The 16,450-nt window shown below is 51.2% G+C and overlaps 1 protein-coding gene and 1 long non-coding RNA gene across 6 annotated transcripts in view; one reads left to right on the top strand and one right to left on the bottom strand.

Moving 5' to 3' along the window:
- The window catches only part of LOC306806078, a 29,967-nt gene that overhangs the window by 133 nt on the left and 13,384 nt on the right, over positions 1–16,450 (bottom strand). The window contains exons 2-3 of one of the 2 annotated variants that reach the window (XR_013775382.1): positions 12,095–12,219; positions 2,713–2,818 (exon numbers count right to left, since the gene is read on the bottom strand). This is a non-coding gene — a long non-coding RNA (uncharacterized lncRNA). Of the gene's footprint in view, positions 1–2,569; positions 2,819–12,094; positions 12,220–16,450 lie in introns of those variants that run through there. The other variant, XR_013775383.1, reaches the window with a different exon arrangement.
- Positions 1,711–16,450, top strand: part of DNAJC6 (DnaJ heat shock protein family (Hsp40) member C6) — a gene marked incomplete at its 5' end in the record, with an annotated part of 44,648 nt that continues 29,908 nt past the window's right edge. The window contains 2 exons of one of the 4 annotated variants that reach the window (XM_079314451.1): positions 1,740–1,862; positions 11,522–11,645. In XM_079314451.1, the coding sequence (XP_079170577.1) occupies positions 11,633–11,645 (13 nt within the window). Of the gene's footprint in view, positions 1,863–2,414; positions 2,548–11,461; positions 11,646–16,450 lie in introns of those variants that run through there. The other 3 variants (XM_079314450.1, XM_079314449.1, XM_079314448.1) reach the window with 3 other exon arrangements.

The raw sequence follows: 16,450 nt of genomic DNA, 5'->3' as shown, positions 1-16,450 counted from the left end.
AGGAGGAGGAGGAGAGGGGAAGAAGAATGTGGAGAATCCCTCAGGGTTTGGGTTGGGACACAGCACAGCTCTTTGAGACCTTTATCTGATATAATCCAAAATATTGGTTAAAAAGCCAGTTTGGATGCAGCCATTTGCTCCTGCCCTCCCAGAACCCCAGAACTCCAGAATTCCAGAATCTCAGAACCCCAGAACCCCAGAATCCCAGAATCTCAGAATCCCAGAACCCCAGAATATCAGAATCCCAGAATCCCAGAATCTCAGAATCCCAGAATCCCAGAATCCCAAAATCCCAGAACCCCAGAATATCAGAATCCCAGAATCCCAGAATCTCAGAATCCCATAACCCCAGAATCCCATAACCCCAGAATCCCAGAATCTCAGAACTCCAGAATCTCAGAACCCCAGACTGGTTTGGGTTTGCTTTGGAAGGATCCTTAAAGCCCACCTCAATCCACCCCTCCTGCACATAAAAGGATTTTAATTTCCTTTTTAACTTGTCCCGGGGAGCATCAGGACAGGGAGGCTCAGGCCGTGCCCTGTGCCCCGGGTAATCCATCAGGTGTGCTTGGAATTGGGAATTCAGCTCCTGCAGAGCCTCCTCCCAGTGCCACCAGCTCCCGAAAAGCAGCTCGGGGTGGGCAGAGCCTCAGGATGATCGGGACAGTGGAAAAGAAGGTGATAAACAGGGAAGCTGCTGCCGGGGAGGTGGGAAAGAGCCCCAGCTGGCAGGGGGGATGTCGCGATTTAGGGTCGTGACTATGCGGAGTAGGAGGAGGGATGTGCGGGCAGCTCCGGGGGCAGGCGCTGAGAAATGCAAGGAGGAAAAATATCAGCGTAAGCTGGAATATGAACTCAGTCTGAAAACAAAAGTTGGGAGGTCAAAAAGCAGAGGAATATGAGCACAAGTCCAGCTGGGATCAAAGCCCTGGCACCCCTCGAGTGCCACCGGGGGAGCTGCGAGGGCACAGGGGACACGGCCCCACCCTCCAGCCCGGGCTGGGACGGAGAGCAAAAGGAAACGGCCTCGAATCGCACCAGGCTTGGATATTTGGGAAAAATTCTTCATGGAAAGGGTACTGCAGCCCTGGCACAGCTGGATGAGTCCCAGTCCCTGGAGGGATTTAAAATCCCCGTGGATGTGGCACTTGGGGACACGGGGCACTGGTGGCCTTGGCAGTGCTGGGAATGGTTGGACTCGATGGTCTTTTCCAGCTCAAATGATTCCATGATTCCAAATATTTGTTTGCAGCATCACTTAAGTGTTTGTCTGCCTGGTACCCAGGGAAGTGGTCCAGGTGTGTCTGGATCAGCCCCATTCCCGGGGCTCCAACGAGTCACATCCCTGCTGAGTCCATCCAGCAGCATTCAGGTCCAAAAAAAAAAAAAAAAAAAAAAAAAAAAAAAAAAAAAAAAAAAAAAAAAAAAAAAAAAAAGGAAAAGAAAAAAAAAAAAAAAAAAGGGGGGGGGGGGAAGAAAGAAAAAGAAAAAATAAAAAAGAAAGAAAAAGGAAAAATATAAAGGAAAAGGAGAAAAACAACCCATAAAAAACCACCCAGTCAAGGGAAAGAAAAAAAAAATAATCAAGGAAACAAAAAAACCCCCAAAATCCCTGCTGAGGTTTGCGCTGCAGACTCCAGATCCCACTCCAGGCCACATTTTAGACGGTGTGATATGTCTGCCTCCATCCCCATCCTTCCCTGAGTCTCTGTAATCCCAAAAATAACCCGGGAGCGGCTCGCAGGCAGCAGCGGCCCCGCCGCCCATGCCGGGCGGAGAAGCGGCGAGCGGGACACGGGTGCGCTCGCCACCGCTGCCCGCAGCCCCCGGCAGCCGCAGGATGCTCGGGCCCCGGCAGACAGGTAAGGAAAAGCTTCCCGGAGCTCATGGAAAAGAGGAGAGAAAATTGGGGGGGGTGTTGTTTACGGCCCGTTTGTGCTGAGTAATTGGGGATGAATTGTGCTCGCATCTCGGGATTAGGAGGATTCTCTGCTTTCCGTGGTTATGTAATAGGGTTGAGGGAAGGGATGGCACCCAAAAACTCGGCTGGGCAGGGAAGGTGAGGAGCTGGGATTTGGGAATGTGCACCTGGGCATGGAGTGTTGGATAACCTCGAGAGGAGCACGGAAACCTCTTCCTGCACCCCAAAATTGGGGGTTTTGCCTTTAGGGCTGCCTGGGTGTATCGAATGAGAAGAAGGGGATTTTCCGGCTTAAAATAATAAGTGTATCTTGTCCGTGGCCGGAGCTGGACCTGCTGCAGGAGGGGGATTGGCGGAGATGTCAGCACACGAACGCTGCCATCCAATGCTGATCCCAGCCTTTCCCTGCCAATCCAGCGGGAAGCTGACCTTCAACCCCCCCTCTCTGCTATGCCGAGGCAAACACAGGGCTGCATTCCCTTTAAAAATCCTATTCGGGGCCAAAAAAAGAGCTGAAGCCCGTAGGTAAATGCAGACATCGCTGCCTGGGCTCCGGCGCTGCTGAGGCAGCTCCCGGCGGGCGCTCCGGGAGGGGACGGAGCTGCCGGGGCTCCCCACGGCTCCAGGTAGGTGTTTATCCCCCACAAACAGCCCATAATTCCCGTCTGGCTGCTGTATTTGTGCCTGTCATTATCATAGCCTTGTTTTGGATACTGCCAGGGAGAGGAGGAGGAGGAAGGAGGAGAGGGAGAACGGGAAGGAGGAGAGGGGGAGGAATGTTTTGGGCAAACCCGCAGGTCTGCAAACTCGCCACTTTATCCTCCCTCCGCAGCTGGACCAGGGCCTCCATCTTCTGCTTTCCCTCCAGCCGTGGATTTCTCTTAGTCATAGCCTTCCCTGAGGGGAGAGAGAGAGAGAAAAAAAATAAAAATAAATCCTATAAAAGCAGCGTTCGGAGCGATCCCGGCGGCACAGGCGGCGTGACGGCAACACCGGGACCTCTAAATTTAGCCAGCCGTGCCAGAGCCGCCTTGCTCGCCATCCCGGGAACGCTCCCGGCCCAGGGATGCAGATTTTGGGGTGGCTGCAGCCCTTAAGGAGGCACCGGGTTTGTCCTTGAGCCCGGTTCCTGCCGGCAGCCGGAGCGCCAGTGTTGAATTGCTGACCCAACTAATCCCGGCTGCAGCCTAAGCCCGGCACCCCCCGCCCTGCAGCCGCAGTTTTGGGGCAGGATCTGCTCCAATCCCTCCTGCTTTGCTGGGAAAAGATGGCTGGGAAAAGGGGATGGGGAAAAGGAATTGATGTAGGATGGAGAGGTTGGGAGGCAGAGGTGTCAGAGGGTTTTGGGATGGGAATTGGGATTCGGGATGTTGGGGTTGTGTTTTAGCACAGCCAGCTCTCCTCGGGAATTGTCAGCACAAGAGGGATGTGGCAAAGGATGCAGCTCAAACATCTGGATTTAAAGGGGTGGCTGATCCTCTCCCAGAATCCCAAAATCATCCAGGTGGGAAAAGCCCCGAGATCATTGAATCCAACCATTAATCCAGCTCTGCCAGAGCTCCAGGGATGTGGGGATGCTCCAGAGATGCTGGAAACCACTGGAGCTACCCATGGAATGCCAGCTCCCAGATTTTTGGGAACACAGCCTGGAAATTGCAGAATTCTGTGGATGTAGCAGGCAGAGATGCTGTTAATTCCCATAAAAATTGGATTATAGATGCTCCTACAGGGGTGCATAAAGCAGCTGTGGGAAACTCTCAGATTAAAATGCTATAAATAGGAGTTTATAATTTATATGAAATTATAAATAATTAATGGTTTCCACTAATATTTCTATGATGTTAATTTTTTAGAAGAGGTTTAGTATTTTATTACAATTTTAGATATTATTATACTAAACTAGAGCTCTTACAGTCCCAAAAGTGGATGAGGCCCTGTCTGACAAACAACATATGGACTTTTTTCTCTTGAATAACTCTTTATCTTCAGCAGCCAGAAGTAACAAGGATGGGAATTGGTATCATTTAGATCCCTGAATTCAGGCTGGAAAAGGGAGAGATGGAGAAATTGGGAATGCAGAGCAAAATCAGCCAGGGAGACAGACCAAGGGCAGGATTTGCTCCAAATCCTCTGAAATGGGATTTTTGCCATGCAGGAAAATTTGATTTATCCCTTTCTCCAGACCATGATTGGAAGCAAAAAAGAAATCATCCTAAAAACCATTTGAATTCCTTTTCCAAGTAAGAGTTTTCATGGAAAGCTTTGCAGGAAGAGCAATTTGCTGTGGGCCAGCAGAGGTTTCTCTGCTGCCTGTGAAGGGTGGGGTGCACCTCCCATTCCCTCTTGGCATTCCTTTCCCACCCTGCCAGCTTTGGGAAGGTTTTTAATCCCCACAGAGCTCCAGGCTGGGAGCACAGAGTGAATTATTGCAGAGCCACGTGGTTCAGAGCTGAGTCAGCACTCTCTGTGTCCAAGGAGAGTTTTCCATGGATTTGTGCCATCCCAGGAGAACATTCCCAGCTGGATCCCACCCCAGGCAGTGCTGGAGGGGCTTTGTTACCTGTCCTGGTGGAAATGGACACCAGAGAAGGGAGAGGGACAATCCCAGCCTGCTGTCCCCAGGATGTCCCCAAGCTGCTGGCTCCTGCACTGCTGGATTTTTCATCCAAAGCCATGGAATTCTGGAATGGTTTGGGTTGGGAAGGGCTTAAAGCCCATCCAGTGCCACCTTCCAGGGACACCTCCCACTGTCCCAGGCTGCTCCAGGGATCCAGGGACAGCCAGAGCTGCTCTGGACAATCTGCTCCAGTTGAAATTTATTCCCACACCAAACTGGGTGTCTGTCCCTTGTGCAATGTCCCAAACCTCAGAGCACCATGTCCAGGATCTGGGAGAGAGCACAAGCAGCCCTGTTGGAGGAACCCTTTGGAAATGATGATTATTTCTAAACCCAAACCCAAACTGCCTCACTCAGGGGTGATGCAGGGCCTGCAAGTCACCACAAGCTGAGATAAATACAATTTAAAAATATTTTATATCAGCCAGAGTAACAAAGCTTTAATATATAATTTTCCTGTTAGTTTTAGGTGAAAGCTTAAATTCTGGAAGAAGTTAGAACCATATTAATGGGATTTTGTTGTTTCTGGCCAACTTTCCTGTGCTACCAGACCCTTCTGTACCCCCCTGCCCTGGGCCTCTCTTAAATATCCCCCCAGGATAATCCATCCCAGTGAGGTTTGGAGTGAGAACACATGATTCTCCTTCAGGAAACCCTCACCCTGAAGTGAAGGGATGGCAGCTCCCAGCTGGGATTTCCCCTGTTTTCATGGAAAAGCTGATTTCCCTGAGGGGTCCTTGGTCAGAGCTACCTGAGAGCCACAACCTGCCCATTCCCATGGAGTTCTCTGCTGCTGGAGCCTGACCTGAGCTCAGCAGCTGCAGCTGATGCAACCCCACCATGACACTTGGTTGTATAATTTTCCTCCCTGTTTTCCCCACCAGCCATTTTCCAGTGCAGACAACATCCAGTGCCCAGATTTTCCTCAGGATTTAACCACTTTTAACTAACAGTGAATGGGAAATGATGAATGAACAGCAGATAGGCCACAAAATATCTGATTTTTACCAAAATGCCTGATGGTGAATGGCTGTGCAGCCTCTGATTTTCCAGCATTTTGCAGGCTGGGGACTTCCTGAGCCAGCATTTCCTATTTAATGGCCTCTTGTAGATCCACTCCCCATCCCTTTCTCCTCTTTCTTTGTGAACCATGGACATTTTTAGCAGCTACAACAGCCCTTGGCAAGCAGCTCCACAGTACAGCATTGCTGAGGAGCCAGGCAAATCCTTGAACACTCCAAAACTGAGTTCTGGGCTGGGATGAGTAAATTGTGGATCATCCCTGACAGCTTTTTTAACAAGACTGAAAGGCAAGAAATAAAAGATGTGCTGACACAGCAGTGTAGTTGATGGGTGTGCTCTCACAAGGAGGAAAGGATGGGGAGAACAGATATTGAAAGTTGAATATTTGTCACATCCTAAGTGTCCATCCTCAGAGGGAGCACTCCAGCTGCCAGGCAGGCTCTGAGAATTGGGCTGGGCTTCAGTGCAGCAAAGGCTCAAGGCTTCTCTGCTGCAGGTTAAATCGAGTTTAACATTTAAACCCAGCCCAAACCACCTCAGAACCCCCTCTGCTTTTTGTTAGAGGTGAACAAGACAGGCGGGGCCAGTCTGGAAGTTCCTGAATGTGGAGGGGGTTAAGAAGGGGCTGGATCATGTGTTGCCCCTCTCTCCACCTGGATCCCCACAAACCATCCCAGTTTTTCCCTGGAACATCCCATGCCAGCCTGGGAATGTGCTTTGCAGCCTGAGGAGCCACCACTCAGGGGCAGGCTGGGACAGACACAGCTCCTTGTTCCAGGCAGGGACAGACACATCACTCCCTCCTCCAGAGGAGGGAACCACATGGCCACCCCTGACTCCAGGCCAAACCCCACTTTCTTACCCCAGCACAAGTCTGGAAACTGCTTTGAGCTGGAGTTCCTGGCTCTGGACCCACATCCTGGGGTTGTTCTGCTGCCACAGTCCGGAGCAGCACAGGGGATGGATGATGGATGGATGGATGATGGATGGATGATGGATGGATGATGGATGGATGATGGATGGATGATGGATGATGGATGGATGATGGATGGATTATGGATGGATGATGGATGGATGATGGATGAATGGATGGATGATGGATGATGGATGGATGGATGATGGATGGATGATGGATGGATGGATGATGGATGGATGGATGGATGGATGGATGGATGATGGATGGATGGATGGATGGATGGATGGATGGATGGATGGATGGATGATGGATGGATGATGGATGGATGATGGATGGATGGATGGATGGATGGATGATGGATGGATGATGGATGGATGATGGATGGATGATGGATGGATGATGGATGAATGGATGGATGATGGATGATGGATGGATGGATGATGGATGGATGATGGATGGATGATGGATGGATGGATGATGGATGGATGGATGGATGGATGGATGGATGATGGATGGATGGATGGATGGATGGATGGATGGATGGATGGATGGATGGATGGATGATGGATGGATGATGGATGGATGGATGATGGATGGATGGATGGATGGATGGATGGATGGATGGATGGATGATGGATGGATGGATGATGATGGATGGATGGATGGATGGATGGATGGATGGATGGATGGATGATGGATGGATGATGGATGGATGGATGGATGGATGATGGATGGATGGATGATGGATGGATGATGGATGGATGATGGATGGATGATGGATGGATGATGGATGATGGATGGATGGATGGATGGATGATGGATGGATGGATGATGGATGGATGGATGGATGATGGATGGATGGATGGATGGATGATGGATGATGGATGATGGATGGATGGATGGATGGATGGATGATGGATGGATGGATGATGAATGATGGATGGATGGATGATGATGGATGATGGATGGATGATGGATGGATGATGGATGGATGGATGGATGGATGGATGATGGATGGATGATGGATGGATGGATGGATGGATGATGGGATGATGGGATGGATGGATGATGGATGGATGATGGATGGATGATGGATGGATGATGGAGGGATGCTCCTGTCCCTGCCCAAGGAGTGAATCAGCTCAGCTGGGAGGGCAGGAAAGGTGATCCCTGCCCTGCAGTCCCTGCTGGGAGCTGGCCCTGCCCTGGGACATGAACTTAGAGCTCCCTCCCAGCCCAAACCATCCCAAAATCCTGTGATTTTGTGGCTTGGCCACAGCTCTGTGCAGGGCGAGTTCAGCATTCCCAGGGGAGAAATTCAGAACAAATGTTTGGTATGAGGAGTTTTAAAGGTGTTGCTGCAGGTTTTACATTAATTTTCAAGCTCTATTTGCAATTCTAGCAACACTCCCCAGTTTAATTATGCTCCTGAAGAATTCAGGGTGTAATATTTCACCTGAGCTGTTCAGCTGCTGGGAGGAGGGGTGCAGAAAATGGAATTGCACCTCAGGACAGTTGGGGCTTGATTACAGCTGCAAAAAGAGACTTTACCCAGGAGAGGCTGCAACCCAGACAGAGAAAAACAGCCAGAGGTTGGCAAATCAATTTTTTCCAAGGTCAGGAATGGGGAGAGTTTGTATCTCCTGAGGCTGGAGCAACACAAAATCCTCCTTAGCTTGTCCTTAACAGCTCCACAGCCCTCATGGTCCCTGCCAGCCCTGCCCTCACTCAAATGTGTCACCAGCCACTGCCCAATAAATGAATATTTCTGAGGGGTTCATTCCCTACCTCTTCCTTTTCACTTTTAAAAGTCACGTGCAATTCAAAGTTATTTGATTTTGGTTGGGGTTTTTTTTTGTTGTCATAGCATTTTTTATACTGTAGGTCAAAAAACAGAGAAACCACATGGCCCTGCTTCAGCCCAACTTACAGGGATAAGGGAGGGAGAGAGGAATATTATTTCATATTGTTTTTCAGCTAAACTCCCCACTGGATGAGTGCAGCTTCACCTGAACCCCACAGGATTCCTTAATCCCATCTCCTTGGGTTTGTTTGGACTTTGAGGTTGTTTCCTTCTCCCTCTGCCCCAAGATCCCCTGGAGTGGCTGCTCTGTCCCTTTGTGCTTTGCAGAATCCCCTTTTTCCAGGCTGGAGCTTCAGGCTGGGGTGGTGATTCCTCTGTAATCCCCCAAAACCTCAGACAAGGAAAGGAATTAATAACAGATTCAACAAGGAGGATTTTTTTTTTCTCAAAAAAGAAAAAAAAAAAAAAAAAAAAAAGAAAATTAAAAAAAAAAAAAAAAAAAAAGCTGAAGCAGACACACCTTGGCTGCTCACAGTGAGGAAGTGGCTGCTGGATTGAGGATATGGAATTTTGAGGGGGTTGAGGCTCTGCAGGGTTTGTGTGGTGCCAGGTTCCTCCAGAGCAGGAGGGTTTGAGCATTCCTGGAAATGTCACAGAGCCTCCACGTGTCTCCTCCACCTGTTTGGATGTGTTTGGGCTTTACCTGAGCAAGCAAAACTTGTGAAAATTCATCTCCACCCACAAAAATTTCCCATCTTTGTCCCACAGCACAGGAATTGTTTTATCCTAGATTGACCAGGAGATGTGATCCTTAGTAAAGATCATGGAATGCTGGGGTGGTTTGGGCTGGAAAGGACCTTCAAAACCATCCTGTTCCAACTCTCTGCATTGGCAGGAACATCTCCTACCAGTCCTGGTGCTCAGAATACACAAAATGGCTCAGGAAATGTGTTTATTTTAAATTTCATTAACCTGCTGCTGGTGGGTGCCAAGAGGGAGGGGCCCATCCCTGCTGGCCAGTGTTGAAATCCATGAATTGCTCCACACAGACCAAAGTGTGGAGGGGGTAGAAAACACAACCCCAACCTTGAGTTCAAGCTGTCCCTGCTGCTGACAGGGAGCTGTTCATGTCAGGTCAGTTCATTTTGGGTTTGCTGCTTGTAAATCTGCTGGGGTTTTTCTGGGGAAATTCTGGGTCACAGATGTACCTTGTCTGTTCCATGCCATGGAGTCTCAGGGGTTACATAAACAACAGCACATGACAAGGTATGGCTGGACCAGATGTCTGCTGCCCCAGAGTGCTCAGCAGGAAATTTCAGCCAGGTGCCAGAGATATTGCAAGGCCTGGGTGTTGCTACACAAGTGAATCAGAGAATCCCAGAATTATTTGGGTTGGGAGGGACCTTGAAGTTCATCCAGTGCCACCCCTTGGCATGGCAGGGACACCTTCCCCCATCCCAGGTGGCTCCAAGCCCTGTCCAGCCTGGCCTTGCTTATTGATGCCATTGCTTTAGAAATCTGTTTCTAAACAAATTCTGGGCTATTTTTTGAGCAGAGAACTTTCATTTCTGCAAGAGATCAAAGGCATGCTAGGGCTTCCTTTAGATTTCCTTAAATTACAAAGAAATCCACTTAGAAGAGTTTAATAGTGCTCATTTCCTTTGGAGCATCCCTTGGTTCCTCTGTTCTATGCAAAATGAAATTATGATGTCCAAGCCCTGGCTGAAAACTGCATCTGAGCAAGGCACAGCTCATCACTTGTTCAGGGCCACACTCTGGCTTGGTCCAGACTCTGTTTTCATGGGAACAGCTAAAAATAGATGGGTGACAACAACAAAAATGGCTTTAGCAGTCGGTGGCACTGCCGGGAGCCCGAGGCAGCAGTGGCACAAGCCGGGTTTGGGATGCTGGAGCATCATCCCGGCAGGATCCAGCCGCTGCATCCCTCTGGCTCCCCGCCCACACCCAGCTGCCTGTGCACCGGCCCAGCGATGCTCTTTAGGAATTTGGGGGCTCGGTGGAGAAGCGCTGTGCCATCCCTCCTCCTGCCGGCTGCAGAGGCGGTGACCTTGGCAGGAACGCACATTTCCGTGCGGTGACACCGAGATCGCGGTGACACCCAGCGCAGCCACCCCCGGAGCGGGATGAGCGGGGATGGCAGGGATGGCAGGGATGAGGGGGATGGCAGGGATGGCAGGGATAGCAGGGATGGCAGGGATAGCAGGGTGTCAGGGATAGCAGGGATGGCAGGGATGGCAGGGATAGCAGGGTGTCAGGGATAGCAGGGATGGCAGGGATGGCAGGGATAGCAGGGTGTCAGGGATAGCAGGGGTGTCAGGGATGGCAGGGGTGGCAGGGATGGCAGGGGTGGCAGGGGTGTCAGGGATAGCAGGCATGGCAGGGATAGCAGGGTGGCAGGGGTGTCAGGGGTGTCAGGGGTGGCAGGGGTGGCAGGGATGGCAGGGGTGGCAGGGGTGGCAGGGGTGGCAGGGTGTCAGGGATAGCAGGGGTGGCAGGGATGGCAGGGATAGCAGGGATGGCAGGGATAGCAGGGTGGCAGGGATAGCAGGGATGGCAGGGATAGCAGGGTGGCAGGGATAGCAGGGATGGCAGGGATAGCAGGGGTGTCAGGGATAGCAGGCATGGCAGGGATAGCAGGGTGGCAGGGGTGTCAGGGGTGTCAGGGGTGGCAGGGGTGGCAGGGATGGCAGGGGTGGCAGGGGTGGCAGGGGTGGCAGGGTGTCAGGGATAGCAGGGGTGGCAGGGGTGGCAGGGGTGGCAGGGGTGGCAGGGATGGCAGGGGTGGCAGGGGTGGCAGGGATGGCAGGGGTGTCAGGGGTGGCAGGGGTGGCAGGGGTGGCAGGGGTGTCAGGGATGGCAGGGATGGCAGGGATAGCAGGGGTGGCAGGGTTGGCAGCCCGGCCAGGGAAATGCCACCAGCCGTTTCGTGCCGGCGCTGGGGCGCGATGCTCCAGCCGGGCGCCGCGTCCTCCCCGCCCGCTTCCGGCGGCTGCGGGGGGGCGGCCACGCTGCCGGCCCGCCCTTCCCCTCCCCTCGGGGCGGCCGCAGCGCTCCGCGCCCTCCCTGCCTCCACCCATCCCTCCATCCCTCACCCCTCCATCCCTCCATCCCTGCATCCGTCCCTCCCCGCATCCATCCCGCTGTCCGCCCGGCTCGCCCATGAGCCTGCTCGGCAGCTACCGGAAAAAGGCGGGCGGTGACGGCTATGAATCCCTGCAGCTGGTGGGCAGCGGCGCTGAGCGCGGCGCGGCGGCGGGGCCGGCGCGGAGCCCCGGCCGGCAGCAGCAGCAGCAGCAGCAGCAGCCGCAGCCCCGCGCAGACGGCAGCACCATGGACAGCTCAGGTAGGGCTGGCGACCGCGCGGGAGGCTCGGTGGCCACCGGGGGAGCGGCGGCCCTTTGTCCCCGCAGGCTGCTGGGTGCTGGCTCTGTGCTCGCCCCGCTCCATGCCTGGAGCGCTCCGGGAGCTTTGCCTCCCGTGGAATGAATTGTTAGAATTGTCTTGAGGGTTTTTTTGTTTTTTTTTTTTTTTTTGTTTTTGTTGTTGGTGTTTCTCCCCTCCCTCTCCTCTAAAAGGCACTCATCAAAGTGAGTTGGATTAATTCTGATGGATGATGAGCTGCGTGCACCATTTTTTTTTTTTTTTTTTAATCAGGGAGTAAGGGACCAGATGGTCTTTATGGCTGGTAATGGGATAGAGAGCTCTTCACCTCAAAGGTTCAAATTTGCCTGGATAACCAGGGATGGAGCGTGGCCAGGCTGTGAAGGGATCCCTCTGGCTCTGGTTCCTTACCTTGCCCATCTCCGGGAGCATCCACAGCCTTTGCAGGGAACTTCTGGAGCTCAGGCTGGTGCAGGGAAACACCCTGGCTCTTCGGGAGGGACCAGGGTTATGTCCAAGGTTCTAGCAGGGTGGTCCTGCAGCACAGAATCACAGAATCATGGAATGGTTTGGGTTGGAAAGGACCTTAAAGCTCATCCCATTCCAAAGCTCTGCCATGGGCAGGGACACCTCCCACTATCCCAGGCTGCTCCAACCTGGCCTTGGACACTTCCAGGGATGCAGGGGCAGCCTCAGCTTCTCTGGGCATCCTGTGCCAGGGTCTCCCCATCCTCACAGAGAACAATTCCTTCTGTAAACCTGACCTAAATTTCCCCTATTGCAGTTTGAACCCTTTACTCCATCACTGTAATTCCCAATGAAAACACCTGCACTGTTCCATGAAAGACAGGGCTGGGTCAGAGCCCTCAAGCATCTTTTATTAACCTGGTAACCTCTTTTTGAAGGAAAAAAAAAACAAACCTTAATGAGCCATGGCTGGGCTGGGGCAGGGAGAGCTCTAGCCTTGATTCTTTCCCTCCATTTTCTCTAACAAGAGCCATAAAATCCCAGAATAGTTTGGGTTGGAGGGACCTTAAAACTCATCCAGTGCCACCCTGCCATGGGCAGGGACACCTCCCACTGTCCCAGGCTGCTCCAGCCCTGTCCAACCTCCCTGAACACTTTCAGTCATCTTTTCCTCTCCCCCTCTGCCATATGAATTTGCTTCCAAGCCTTCTTTTAGGCTGGTGTTTGTTTTTCTATAACTTTGTTTTTTTTTTTTTTACTCCCGAACTTCAGAAACATCTCTGAATTTGCTGCTCCAACATCTCTGCTGCAATTGCTCATAATCACAGGCTGTGCCAGCAGCTCCTTACTCACAGTGTGCTGCTGTGTTGGAGTGATTTGGGCTCTCCCAGCTGCTGGGATGGTGAGATGCTGCAGGCAGGTTAATATCTATCATCAAGGCCATTATCTGGATGAATTTCCTGCAGGGCAGGGAGCAGAGGCATTGCTGCTGTGGCTCCCAGGTGTGGGCACGTGCTGGGACTCCTCTCCAGCCTCATCCTGGGCTGGGATTTCTATGCAGCTCAATTTGGTTTTGCTGAGCAAAAAAAAATTTCAGCCAGACAATGCCTTTATTTACAGGTTTTCTGCAATATTCAGCCATTTCCACTCTGCAGCTCCTCTGATTCCAGCCCAGAGCATTAAATTGTATTAATGGCCTCTACCAGTTTCCAGGAGGTTCTTCCCAAACACATGGGCTGGATCAAGGGCTGGCTCTGGGATTTGGGAGATGATTTTTAAGGAATTTGTCTCAGCCAGAGTATTCTTCTTTCAGTACACTGCCTCAATTTTACAGGTGCTCTGAACAGCACACCTGGCACTCGAGCAGCAAAAACCTCAGGTCTTAATGTGGCCCTTGAATTCTATTTATAGGATTTATATTTTAAAATAACCTCTCTATTTAATAAGGGCTGTTTGGTGGTTGTTTCAAAACAAAATGTAAAATTTTTCTGTGTTGAGTGTGATGTTCTGTTCCAAACCTGAACTCCACACTTGTATCTTTCTTGTTCATCTGAGCACAACACAGGCTGATAAATTCCTAATTTCTCCCAGCTCAGTGCAAAGCAATTTTTCTTTGCCAGCTATGAAATTACAACAGCTTAAGAACCAAATCCACCCCTCAGGTGTGCTTGTGATTCTGAGTGATTTGGTAATTGAAGTTGTTCCTGAGTTGGGGGACATGATTTATCTTTCACACAGGCTGCAGATGGATAATTGGGGACAAGGATTAGGGAGCAGTGTAAGACACAGACAGGAAAACAAGGTGGTTGGGATTTGGGCTTAATAGGAGCAAGGAGAAAACCACCACCCACCTTCTGTGCATGTTTTTTTTTAATAGAGAAAATATTCTTATTATAAATAGTCTAAACTCCTTCCAATGATGCCAAAGAAACTCCCAAAGTGGGCAGTGGTTGGGAATAATTCAGTTGGGAAAAGAGATTTGAATTCCTCAGGAAGGAGAAGGGTAAAATCCATCTCAGGGAAAAGAATGTGCTGCTGGGTTTTGGTGGGACAGGAGATTTCTTGTCTGTGAAATTCAGTGTCAGAGCCTGAAGGTGAAATCCTTGAGGTGCCCTGGCCATAGCCAAGCTCGTTGGACCTTCCCAGATGTCTGCCTGCCCCTGGGTTGTTTTTTTTGTTTTTTCCCTGATTTAAATGATGGTTTCCTGTGGAGCAGAACAGTCTGGGTGGACAACCCAGTGTCACCAGTGATGGGGTGATTGCTGAACAGACAATCATGGAATTATTAATGCTGGAAAAATTCTCTCAGGACATCGAGTCCAGCCATGCCCAGCACTGCCAAGGCCACCACTTCCCCATGTCCCCAAGTGTCACATCCACAGGGATTTAAAATCCCTCCAGGCATGGGGACTCCTGCCAGGGTTGGAAAACCCTTTCTGGGAAGAAAATTTCTCAAATATCCACCCTGAGCCTGCCCTGCCCAGCCTGAGCTGTTCCCTCTCCTCCTGTCCCTGTTCCCAGATCCCAGATCCCAAATCCCCCCAGTGTCCCCTCCTGGCAGGGAGTTGTGCAGAGCCTGAAATTTCCCCTGAGCCTCCTTTTCTCCAGCCTGAGCCCCTTCCCAGCCCCTCAGGGATTCTCCAGCCCCTTCCCAGCCCCTCAGCGATTCTCCAGCCCCTTCCCCAGCTCTGAACCTGCTCCAGCCCCTCCAGTTCTTGTCCTGGGGAGCCCAAAGTTTCCCCCAGCACTGGGGACTGGGGCAGGCACTGCCCTGCTCCTGCTGCCACATCTCATTTCCAGTGAGGTTCAAAAGCTGAACAATCAAACCTTTCTTTTCTTTCCCCTCATATTGGATTTCCTCTGCACCTGGGCACAGGAAAATGCCCTTTGCTCCATGGAATGTTTGTATGGGGGTTACTAGTGAGCAATTCCACATTTGTGGATTTGTGCTGAATGCAAAGCACTGGCAATTCTGGGGCAAATTGCTGCTGGTTTCACTAATGGGGCTGTGTTTGCTGTCACCAGCTCCCATGAGCTGAGGAACTGGGCTCCTGTTTGTTTTTTCTATTAATTTCCTTAGATGAATGCAAAGTATTAGATCTTCAAGCATCCTCTCTTAATGCAGATTTGCAGCCTCATAAACACCTTCTTGCAAGGCAAAGAATCAGTGCTTGCAGCTTTGCTCAAATTCCCAAGTGCTTCTGATTATTGGCTTAATATTTTCTTTTTTGGACTGGTGTTGCTCAGTGTGAAAAAAGAAGCAAAAGCCAGGAAGCAGAAGCACAGGGTTGCTGCTGGAAGGCAGGAGCTGTCACAGAGGGGCTCCAAGGGGATCTCTGAGGCTGTTCCTGAATAGAATCCTGGAATGCTTTGGGTTGGAAGGATCATCCAGTGCCATCCCTGCCATGGCAGAGACACTTCCACTGTCCCAGGCTGCTCCAAACCCCTCCAGGCTGGCCTTGGGCACTGCAGGGATCCAGGGGCAGCCACAGCAAATCTGGGAATTCTATTCCTCCCCACCCTCCCAGACAGGAATTCCTGCCCAATATCCCATCCCTGCCCTCTGGGGATCCATTCCCTGTGCCTGTCCCCCCACCCCTTGTCCCCAGCCCCTCTCCAGCTCTCCTGCAGCCCCTCCAGGCCCTGCCAGGGGCTCTGAGCTCTGCCTGGATCCTTCTCCAGCTCTCCCAGCCTGGCTCCAGAGGGTTCCAGCCCTGCAGCAGCCCCAGGGCTCCTCTGGACCATCCCAAGCACAGGGATGGGAGATTTGTGTCCTGGGAGATTCAGTGGGATGATGCAGGATCCCAGAGGGGTCTCTGTGCTCCTGTTAACCAGTTCCTCCTGCAGATGGGCTGGGCTTGGGATGGAGGTTTGGGAATGGTGCCAAGAGAGACCTGAGCTGAACCTCTCAGGACACAAAACACCCCCAGCTCCAAACCAGATTCCCAGAAGAGCATCCACACAGAGCTGCTTCTGTCTCCTCATTTTTAAGGTGCTGCAAGTGCTCACAAGATGAGAAGCAGGCAGTGAAGGAGCTGATTTATTTGGGTTTTTGCTGTGGCATTCAATTCTGCTTTCTTAGCAGCTGGCTGAGCATTGAAAGAAGAGGTTCTAGGAAATAAGATGGAAAAGTAACAGCAAGGATAGTTGTTATGAAAGGAAAAAAAAAAACTTTCTGTGCTATTATAATCTAGTTTATAATCTAGATAAGAGATCTAATCTAGATCTAATCTGGTGTTTATAATCCAGATAAGAGAGAAAGGAGTTTTTCAACAGTTGGGGCATCGACTTTGTGCTCTG

The sequence above is a fragment of the Erithacus rubecula genome (genome assembly GCF_903797595.1).
Source record: "Erithacus rubecula genome assembly, chromosome: 10".
Lineage (NCBI taxonomy): Eukaryota > Metazoa > Chordata > Aves > Passeriformes > Muscicapidae > Erithacus > Erithacus rubecula.
The sequence above is the reverse complement of the archived record's forward strand: the minus strand, read 5'-3'. Positions and strand labels throughout refer to the sequence as shown.